Source organism: Pipra filicauda, unplaced genomic scaffold (genome assembly GCF_003945595.2).
Source record: "Pipra filicauda isolate LSUMZ 115617 unplaced genomic scaffold, ASM394559v2 scaffold385_size793830_pilon, whole genome shotgun sequence".
Lineage (NCBI taxonomy): Eukaryota > Metazoa > Chordata > Aves > Passeriformes > Pipridae > Pipra > Pipra filicauda.
In genome coordinates this window covers 152,540-163,033 of record NW_024104515.1, presented here as the reverse complement: position 1 = coordinate 163,033, position 10,494 = coordinate 152,540, and the positions used below count along the sequence as shown (strand labels likewise).

General features: G+C 53.4%; 1 protein-coding gene across 1 annotated transcript; it reads right to left on the bottom strand.

The window, feature by feature from the left end:
• Window positions 1–3,350: 3,350 nt before the first annotated feature.
• On the bottom strand, window positions 3,351–10,033 carry CDK5RAP1 (CDK5 regulatory subunit associated protein 1). The gene is made up of 13 exons (XM_027721827.2): window positions 9,805–10,033; window positions 9,039–9,142; window positions 8,530–8,564; window positions 7,756–7,856; window positions 7,408–7,618; window positions 6,502–6,622; window positions 5,990–6,220; window positions 5,648–5,745; window positions 5,482–5,537; window positions 5,237–5,367; window positions 4,238–4,387; window positions 3,688–3,828; window positions 3,351–3,574 (listed from the first exon to the last, which is right to left on the bottom strand). The coding sequence occupies exons 1-13, from the start codon at window positions 10,031–10,033 to the stop codon at window positions 3,494–3,496; spliced, it is 1,689 nt and encodes a 562-aa protein (XP_027577628.1). The 3' UTR covers window positions 3,351–3,493.
• Window positions 10,034–10,494: the final 461 nt, after the last annotated feature.

Sequence of the window (10,494 nt, the reverse complement as noted above, 5' to 3'; positions counted from 1 at the left end):
CACCACTGGTGCCTCTGTCATTGCCATGCAGGTCACAGCCCCACAGTGCTCCGGGAAGGCGCAGGGACATGGAAGGAGTCTGGGGACAGATGACAATGCCACCCGGGGGGGGGCTGCAGGGCAGCCTGGGGCTGGGCTAGGAGTGCACCAGGCAGTGGCAATGGAGAGCCTGATGCATTTCCAGCAGAGCACGGAGTTTGCTGTTGGCTGCAGAGGAACCTGAAGGAGCAGCTATACCTGTCCTGCTGGAATCCAACTGCTGCCAGTTCCAGAATGGAGTGAACTAAAGACAGATCTCATTCTAGAACTGGAAAACATTTTTGAAAGCTCTTTATGTTGCATTAAATCCCTAAGCTCTGTGCCAAGAGCTGGCTTCAGAAATGGTGATGAAAAGCCACTGAAGGAAACCTCTCTGGATCCCCAGCCCACAAGCAGTCGTGGTGCAGCAAGGAGGAGGAGGAGGAGGAGGCCTGGGGGAATGGGCTGGCAGGCACATGGAGCCTGTCTGCTGAAGTGAAAACCCGTGAGAGAAGGGGAGGAAAGCATTCCCTCCGGCACAGCCTGGCAGGCTGCTGGCATCGCTCAGAGGCAATTCCTTGTCACCTGCCACAGCAGAGCGAGGCTCTGGCCGACCTGAAGCAAACTGTGCTTGCAAGGCTGCCATCAGGGAAAACACCCATCCTTCCCTCCACCATCACCATGACACGCAGAGGGAAAACAGACTGCAGAGCTCCGGGGGTTCTGGGGAAGGACGTGACACACCCTGGCCAGCTCTGATGCTGGGAAAAGCCCAGTGCTCTGCCCAAGCTGCTTCGAGAGCCTTAGAGAAAGGAAGAAGGATGGGTAGGGGTGTGTAGGCAACGATGGGCATCAGTTTCGAGACTGTCCTTGGGCCAATAATGCCAGTGATGAGCAGTGAAGACAGGCTGCGAGTGCCTGCTGCAGTCTGTGCCTCCGCTCCCCGAGCACAAAGAGATTCGTTCTGTGAGGGGGCTCCAGGGAACAAACAGGCTTTTTCTCCCTGACAGCGACCTTTCTGCCAGGTGAAGCTATTTGTGTGCGAGAGGGATGTCCAGCCTTGCCTACACACCCCACCAGCATAAAGGAAAGCACAGGCTGTGCCTTACGAAATCCCAGTGCCAGGAGATGCCTCAGGGCACGTCTGCTTGGAAAGTAAATGTCATCCCAGCACTTCAGGTCTGTGCTGGGAAACCTGATCCACCAAATGCCTCCTTAGGTGTTTGCCCATGGGTGTAACCAGGGCACGACCGGCTGGGAAGGCAACACTTGCACCTGCAGAAGGCACAGGTGAACATCACCGTGGGAAATGTGAGGTCCAGGGGAGTTCAGGGCTCTCATCCCTTGGGAACAGAAACGTGCAAGAATCAGCACAAGGTGAGAGCTCAGCTTTCCCAACAGCAGATTCAGGGAGCAAATCTGACAAGAAACACAGAAACTGCATCCTACCTCCAGCCCTCAAGAAAAACAACACATTCCTGCTTTCAGGCAGTGCCAAAGAACTGACTCAGTCTCCAAGGTCACCGTAAGCACTTCCTAATGGATGCTTTGCTGCCTTAAAACCTCAGTCTTCATTCCCGAGGCCTATAAAAACTAAAAAGGCAAAGCAAATGGTGAGTGCTACGGCTCCCTGGGGAGGCCGTGCACTGAGCATTATCACCTCCTCATCAAAATGTAAAACCCAGCTCTCCTCCTCATTAGTCTCCCGCTCTTAAAATAATGATTGTAAAACGGCTGCAGATGGCCTCATAGCAGGATGGAGGGGGGAGGGCACACCGTGGTCTGCATTTCCCACTTGAAAGAGGTGCTCGTGGGGAGAAGGTCAAAACGAGCAGGGAAAGGTGAGTGTCAGCCCTTTCCAGGGGTGCTGGCTTGGGCCACGGTCCCAAAATGCCCGGGAAACATGAGCTGAAGAGCTGCCACAGGGCAGTTAAACTGGGCCACTACCCGGGGGGTTAATTAGCCACACAAACCTTGGCCTCAGCATGGGTCGCTTCTGAGGGGTGATGCTTATACATCCTGCTGCTGCCTTTGGGATTTCAACCGAAACTGCTGCCTCTTCCTGAAAAACCTCCCATGCCAAAGGTTCACCCTCACTGGGCAGCAGAGGACTACGCTCTGGTTTGTGAACTTGGGCAGAAGACACCTTCCCATGTGCCTGTCAGCACCTCAGAGCCCTCAGGGACCATGCTGACTGTGCAGATTCACTTCTAGGAAAAGGAACTCAGCACTGAGATAATAAGCAAAATGTATTTGTTTCTTGAAGTCTAATGAATATTCAGTGAACCATGCTGTTTTCAAAGAGATACAATTATAGCCCAGAAAGAGCTGAGCAGGAGAGAAGGCTTTCGAGCAAAACCCCTTCATGTTTATTTAAAAATTCTGCAAAGTCACGTAAGACTGCTCTGTTACCAGCTGTTCCTTCAAAACTGGTCACTGGATAGAGCCTTTTACAAGATTTTTTTCTAATGACATGATTATCTGTATGAAAAGGGGTGATCCTTTCTCACATCTCAGTTTACTCATAAGTGCAGGTCACAGGTCCTTGTTTGAATTTTGCAGAGCAGGCTGGAATGTGACACGGTGCAGCTGGGGTCAGCTGCAGGCTGATGAAAACAAGGAACTGTCAGATGCACTTATAGAACTTACTGGCCATTTAAATCAGTACAACCACTTCTTTAGTGAGCAAAGGCATGTTTGGATTACAAAGCTGCACCCCAAGTTTTAAGAGGCCAGAGCTGACCCTTGGCTGGCAGCCAGATCTTACCAGGCATCCTCCAGGCCTGGAGACAAGGAAAACCTCTGTAGCTGAGATCCAATCTTCCCCAGTAGGAGGGCAAGGCTGCATTCCCTCAGCCTCAGACACAACAGATTCACTGGTGCACGCTAAACACCATTTTACATTCCACAGTCCACCGTGACATTCCAACACACGAACAGTGCGAGTTCTTGACTCCACTTTCCAAGCATTTTGCCAATATTTGGAAAACATTCATCAATGTTCTCCCCTTCTTTCAGTTCTTTGTCCCCCTTGGCAGTACCCCTACCATTCTCCAGCAGCTAAATGGAGCTGTATTTTTCAGGCACTACCAGCTTTTGCAGCTCCTATATTCAGCCGAGCTTTTAGGAAGGACCTACTCTGCACAGGCATCTCTCAGGCTGGGCTGTGTTAGAAGATGTGGTCACAGTCAGAGGACAGACCTGCAGCACTGCCAGGGTGGGTCAAGCCTCAGATCAAGTCAAAACACACAATCTCACAGGAATTGTGTTTGGCAAGTTCACACACACCTTCCACTCCTTTTGCCTAAGAACTTGCACGCATCTACGAGGGGTACGTTGTAGCCAAAGCAGAAATATGTATGTATTTTATTATTTCACAAATAAATTTTAATATACATATATCTCCACCTGACAACACTTTCTTGTTTCTTCCTGGAGAAAATGTGCTGCTTCCATCTATGGGCAGTAGGGACCCTCAGCGACAGGCAGCAGCACGGGACAGGGTTGTCCGGCAGAGTGGAACTCCCCTCAGGGTCTGTGAGCTGGCAGAGGTCACCTGAAAGAAACAACACGGGTCTTCAGGCATGGAAAGGCTGGGGAGGATCCACTCTTAATTTTAGGCTCTTCTGGCAGCAGCTGCTCTAGAAAACAGCACTGCAGGCAGGTCACCTTCACCACCACGTAGTCCCCCGGCCGGGCTCTGCCCGGAGCCCCGCAGTCCGCAGCATCCTCCAGCTCGGCATCAGGGAAGATCACCTTGATGTTGCCGTCGTTCCTCCCACACAGCTCCGAGGCAGAGCGCTTGCTGGGCTGAAGGAGGACAGGGAACATTACCTGCATGGCAATCGCTCTGATTCTCTGATTCACTGCTGGGCTTTATTGCTTCAGGAATTAATTGAGCGCTATTGACGGTGTTAAACCCACATTCCATGCTGTTAAGCAACCCCTGGAACAGAGCCCTGTGGCCAGAGCTCCTGGGTGACACACACCCCAAAAGCACTAATTCTGTGCTTGGCCAGAGACACATCCCTAACTGATCCCATCCTTTGTGCTCAGCTCAACGCTCTGGAAAAACCAAGCTGTCTGCTTAAGGGTGAAGAAACACTCTTGGGGAGTCCTGGGATTACGTGGGGAAAGTGAGAAGGGAGGGCAGAAGTGGTGACTGCTCTGCACAGGGCCAGCAAGAGGGGAAGAGGACTACTTGGTTTCAGGCACTCACCCCCTCGACCAGCACCAGCTGGTCCTGCCCCACCAGCGCCGCGTTGGCCCTGGCAGCCTCCTCGCGGAAGGCGGCGATGAGCTCCTCCAGCCGCCGCCTCTTCACGTCCGCGGGCACATCGTCCTGCAGCCGGTGATACGCCCGGGTCTTCTGCAAACACACCAAGCCAGTGCGGCCCCTCAACACCCATCCTGAGCTCAGAGCTTTGTCTGACCCCAGCCAGCTCTGCTGCTCTTCCAGCAACGGCTTCCCACGCGCTTAAATTCGTATTCACAAAGGAATTATTCCGGGTGCTCAGCACCAGCCGTGTCCTCAAGTTCCTCACATCTTTCTGCTCCACCTTTTAGGCAGAAGGTTTGATGTAGGGCACTGAGTATCAGTGGCTGTGAAACAGTTTTGCAGCTCCTGTGTGGGATATGCCTGTGCCTGTCTGTCCACAAGGACAGGCAATGGATTCTTCTAGTTCTAGTCCCATGTGCTGAAACGTGCTCTATATTCCTTTGCTTCCTTATGTTTCCCAACCTCCTGTCCTCTTCCCCGTCAGCATCATATACTCTGGAGAGCATTCTAATGGGGATTTATCAACTATCCACTCTTCTCATGGAAATACCTTCTGACTCAACTGACAGTCCCTATAGCTGGGCTCCAGCCCAGCTCCCTCAGCACAGTCCTCATGAGCAAATAAAGCACCAGCAGCTGGGTCTCTGCAGAGTTGCTTCCCTGCAATCGCTCTGGAGCATCTGCAGAGCCAGGTCACCAAGCAGTAACCAACCCTGACACTCCACAGAGGAGCTGGAAGCCTCCCAGGCACAACAACAGCCCTTGCAGAACCCCACACCCTACAAGTCCTGCCTGCGAGAAAAAAAAAATCTACCACTATACTACTTTGGGTATGATTTTCAATAGCTTTTAAAAACTGTGTTATTGTGAGAAATAGCACTGAGTAGTTAGGTGAGATGTCCAGAGATAACAGACTTCTCCACCAGGTCCTGCACTCACCTGTCTCATGCTGTAGGCAAACAGGAAGCCAACGTTGTAGCGGACTTCCCTCAGCAAGGACATGGTCTGCTGGTGATCTTCTTCTGTCTCCCCACAGAATCCAGTGATGAAATCGCTGCTTAAGCTCACTCCTGTAAGAGACACGGCTGTACACTTCCCTCATGGAAGAGGGGAATGCTTCACTCAGGAAAGGACAGTGAGATACAGCTGTGCTGAGCTCAGATGAAGCCAAAGGGAACGCCCACCTGGGATGGAGTCACGCACGTGGTGCACAAGATCTAAATATGCTTCTCTTGTGTATCTGCAATGAACAGCACATGGATTTGCTCACTGGAAACACACAAATCGGTGAGGAGAAACCAGCACCTCAAATCAGAGTGCAGGGCACAGGCTCCCCGCGGGGTGACCCACCCTCGCCGCATGGCCTCCAGCACTCGTGTGCTCCCGCTCTGGGCTGGGAGGTGCAGCTGTTTGCAGATGTTGTGTCGCTCCTGGATGAGCTGCAGGACCTGTGATAAGTGACCAGGAGATGTCCCAGATGGCTCAACTCTACCAGGGTCCCAAGAATGCCTGGGTAAAAGCCAGCAAGCTGCAAATCTGCAAGCTTCAGCCCCAACACCCCGGTCCCAGGAGCTGCTGTTCCCAGTCTGGGATTCCACGTTCCCTTTGGGAAGACAGCACAGTCCACATCTCACAATTTAGAGCTGCCTCCCTGCCTGCAAGCAGAGGTCTAGGTGTTTATTTTACACTTGCCTCATCAGGAAAATCCTTGGGGTGTGGAGAGGTGAAACGGATCCTCATTTCTGGATCAATCCTAGAGACCTGGTCCAGCAGGTGTGCGAAGCGCAAACCTCCCTGTTTGGCTTTGTAGACTGTGCTAAAGCCACGGCTGAGGCCTGGGGCAGCTGCTGACTGGAACTGCACCTCAGACAGGTCTCTATAGCTGTTGACGTTCTGACCCAAGAGGGTCACTTCTTTCACTCCCTACAAAATAAACAAGAGAGGAAAAAATATAACCTGAGCAGGATGGACAAGCTGCAAGGGCAGTCATGGTTTTACTCGAAGGATTTTCCAAGGAAGCCCTCCTTTCCCTGTCTATCATGGAGTATTACAAGAGGAATCAAAAAACCAGTGGTGGAACCCCAGAGTAACCTCATCTCCACAGACAAAGGTAGAGGTGGTTAAATGTATCACTGAAAACACTGCTACCAAACCCCACCCTTCCTCCCATGGCTTGGGACAGGTGGGAGGAGGCTCTGCCTCACCTGATCCGAGAGCATCCTCACTTCCTGCAGGATGGATGCGATGGGGCGGCTCCTTTCCCGGCCTCGGGTGAAGGGCACGATGCAATAGGTGCACATGTTGTCACAGCCCCGCATGATGGACCTGCCCAGACGTAAAGCACAGGTCACACCACGACTGCTCTGCAAGAACCATCCATGCTGCATCCTGCCCTGCTTTGTGCCCAGCACTGCTGCCTCCAGCCAGCTCTGCACACAGACCAGCTCTGGGCACAGCTCTGCAGTTTACCTCACACTCCCCTCCACCCACCCTGCCTTTGGCTTGCCCTGAGCTAACACCTCCTGATTCTTCATGCACATTCCCAAGAAAGTTGAAAAGAACAAGGCACAGACTTCCACTGCAGCCTGGCAGTGACCAAAGGTCCTTCCCACTCTCCTGCAGAGAGCAATACTGTCCTTCCATATGCTATGGCCACACAGAGCAGAGTGAGGTTTCATGTTTGGGAGTGTTATTATCAAAACTAAACAAACAGAAATAAAATCAACAGAAGTTACAATGTGTGGCGGATTAGAAGAATAAATAACAGAACCTAGGGCAGGGCATCACAGAAAGCAGGGGATGAGAGAGGCACAGACGTCAGTGGGACAGAAATCACTCAGCACAGCATCAGGCTGAGGCAGTCAGCATTCCCAAAGGTGAGGGAGAGAAGTCCATGACAGCCAGAGCTTGGGGCAGGCTCTCCAGGACTCAGTCACATAGTGAAGCAGCAGCAAACACACATTTTGGTAAATTCATGCCTCTGGGCTGCCGGGAGCGAGTGCAGCCAGGCACTGCATCTCCTGGGCTGCTGCTGTCACCGGCACGTCTGCTCTGCACAGCAGATTTCCAAACCAGAGCCACAGAAACAAGCACTGGGAGAAGGTACTTACACAAACGCTGTCGTGCCACCTGCACTAGTCTGGACAGGCAGAATGTCTGCATAAGTCTCATCTAGGGACAGCAGGACATTGGCAGCTTGCTGGCCAGACTCTGCCACAGCCAGCAGCCGGGGCAGGTCGCGATAGGCATCCGGGCCTGCCACGACATCGACCAGCTTCTCCCTCTGCAGAATCTCCTCCTTAAGCCTCTCAGCCATGCATCCTGCAACAAAAGGAGAACGGTCCTTGTGAGGCAGTGCCCACCACCTGTTACAGCTCCACAGCCCTTCCCAGCTGCTTTCACCCCACGGAAAAGGTGGGTGCTGCCAGAGGGGAACAGTGAATGCAGTCTGGTGGTACCCAGGATCCCGATGCGCAGGGGTGCACGAGCCTGCTGCCGACGGGCCTTCAGCGCCTTGAGGTGCTGCAGCCGGTTCCAGATGGCCTGCTCTGCCTTCTCCCTGGGGAGCCAGGAAAACTGGTTGTTCCAGCTGTTGCACTTTAAAATTGTACCAGCCTGAAGCACTTTCTGAGGAGAATTCAGCTAAAGGGAGGGAATCATCCACCTGATGGACCCGATGGCAAGCCATTTGTGTTGTGGGGATTATGTCTTAACTCTGTCTTATCTATTATCACTTTACTTGCTTGGAAGCATCTATGCTGCAGAAAAAACAGACTAAGCTCTTGGGGAGAAAAAGTACACAGTATGAGCTACACTGCAAGTGACAATGAGCATTCAGGATCTTCCCCATTCAAAAAAACCAAGCAAAGTTCCCTTTGTATTTATATCAAATTGCCCTTAACTATATTTCTCACACTTCTGAAGTACTAGACACCCTGTACTAGACACCCACTTCAAGAGAAAATCATTAAAGCACTGACTGTGCAGGTCTCTCACTGCTCATGGCATATACACAGAGCTTGCACTACCAAACAACTTCTCACTAGAGAAAAAAGCAATTTATAGTACAAATAATGTTGTAAATCGTGGCATCAGCCAGCTCTACCCTCAACTAAACAGTCACTTTCACACCTGCACACTCTTTTCCTCACACAACACATGTATTGCTCTGGTTTTCAAATGGAAATTCCTTAAAAACTGTCCAAACCCAGCAGCGATAAAAGTTTCCTTACCTCACGGAACAGGTGACAAGGAGAACCACATCTGCCTAAATTGAAAGCAACAAAAAAGGAAGAATTCATAAAAGCCAAATGATAAGTTTCTCATGCCCTGCCTGGGTAACCTGAAGAGGCAGACTATAAAACTCACTTAAGTCAGGCAAAAAGACCTGCCTGAGCACACAGTGGGTTTCAACAAACAGAAGTGCAAGAAAGTAAGAGAAGACAAGTAGAGTCTTCCACTAAATGACAGAATTAAACTCAAAGATGAGTCAGGAGGACCCTGCTGTGTCCAATCCCTCTCCAACTGAGAGGGAGCCCAGCAGTTTAAAGAAAAAAGACAACCCACAGCTTTCTACCACACTTGTTAGGTAGTTTCCTCCACTCTGCAGAACTCAGATCGCAAAAACCACAACATCCTGCAGGACTGCACTCCAGAGGAAAGCTGGGACTTGCAGGCACAGCCAGGGTACAAGGCCCCCGCAGCCCTGCACTCCAGGAGAGTTGCCAAGGTGCTGCCTTACCTCATCCAGCTTCTTTGTCCTGGCATAGCCGTTCCTCTGCAGGATGGCCCAGGCGATCTCCGTGTCGTTGACGTTCATCTGGCAGCCGTAGGTCTCCAGGTAAACTGCAACACAGGCAGGGACCTGCTCAGCTCCCATCCACAGCCTGTTCTGTGACCTTCTCTATAGGAAGAAGCCTTCAATCCCACCACTGGAGTTAGAGAAGCAGCTGCCTTCACCTGCAGCCCACAAAGGATAACCGAAGGACACACTCCGAGAAGCCCACATGATCAGAGCATGTCTCTGCAACGCGACAGGTCTGGGCCATGGAGCTGCTGTGTCCTTACTGAGATACAACTCTCAGTGCAATGAGAACCGTCCCCTCCCCAGGGCGCCGCAGCCAGGGCTCTGCCACATCCCCGCTGACAGCCCAGCACACACCGCGGGCAGGTGCCAGAGGAACGCCCTCCCTGCCCAGCTCCGTGGTGGGGACACACACACAGAGCCTGCTCCCTGCCCAGATCCGTGACGGGGGGCACACAACCCACTCCCTGCCCAGATCCGTGACGGGGGGCACACAACCCACTCCCTGCCCAGATCCGTGACGGGGGGCACACAACCCACTCCCTGCCCAGCTCCACGGCGGGGGAGACACACCAGTGCGGAGCCAAGGACTAAATTCCTTCTAGTGCCAAAACCCCCTCAGGGCCCCAAAAGCTCCCAAACAACCCGCTTCCCCCCCGTTCGACTGACCCCACGAACCCGGCGGACCTGCAGACCCACAGACCTTTCGGGGCCCCGGGGGCAGAGCCCGTCTCGGGTGGTGGCCCCGTCTCCCTCACGGCCGCTGCCCTCAGAAAGTGCCGCAGGTCGGGCCCCGCGGGCAGCGCGGCCCCGCGCCCCTCAGGCCGCTGTCCCGGCCCGCAGTGCGCTCTGCGGGCGGCCCCGGTGCGGGGCCCGGCCCTGGGCGGGCGCAGCAGCCCCGCCGCCCGCAGTGCTCGGGCCCCGGGCAGCATGGCCGCGGCCGGGGGGGCACTTTGGGGGACGGACCGGCCGGGTGGGCCGACAAAGCGGCCCGGCCGCCGCTCCCCGCCCCTCGGCGCCGCGTTCCGCCCCGCCGCCGTTCCGGACCCGCCCCGCTGCCGCGCGGCACCGCCGCGGAAATCGCGGAATTACGGAATGATTTAGGTTGGAAAAGGTCATCGAGATCATCTGAGATCATCAAGTCCAAGCTATGACGGAACACCACCATGTGGCACTGAGTGCCATGTCCAGTCTTTTCTTAAGCACTCCAGACTCGTGACTCCATCACCTCCATGGGCAGCCCATTCCAATATCTAATCACCCTTTCTGCGAAGAAATTCTTCCCGATGTCCAACCTAAACCTCCCTTGGAGCGGCTTAAGACTAGGTCTTCTCATCCTATTGCTGCTTGACTGTGAGAAAGGGTTGACCCCCACCTGGCTATGACCTCCTTT

What these genes read in the sequence shown, in the direction of transcription:
- CDK5RAP1 (XM_027721827.2), bottom strand. Translation starts at nt 10,033, where the DNA reads ATGCTGCCCGGGGCCCGAGCACTGCGGGCGGCGGGGCTGCTGCGCCCG. An exon ending in TGCCCCCGGGGCCCCGAAAG is followed by an intron (nt 9,143 to 9,804) that starts GTCTGTGGGTCT and finishes CCTGTGTTGCAG; the next exon opens with TTTACCTGGAGACCTACGGC. An exon ending in TGAGGATGCTCTCGGATCAG is followed by an intron (nt 6,221 to 6,501) that starts GTGAGGCAGAGC and finishes TTTATTTTGTAG; the next exon opens with GGAGTGAAAGAAGTGACCCT.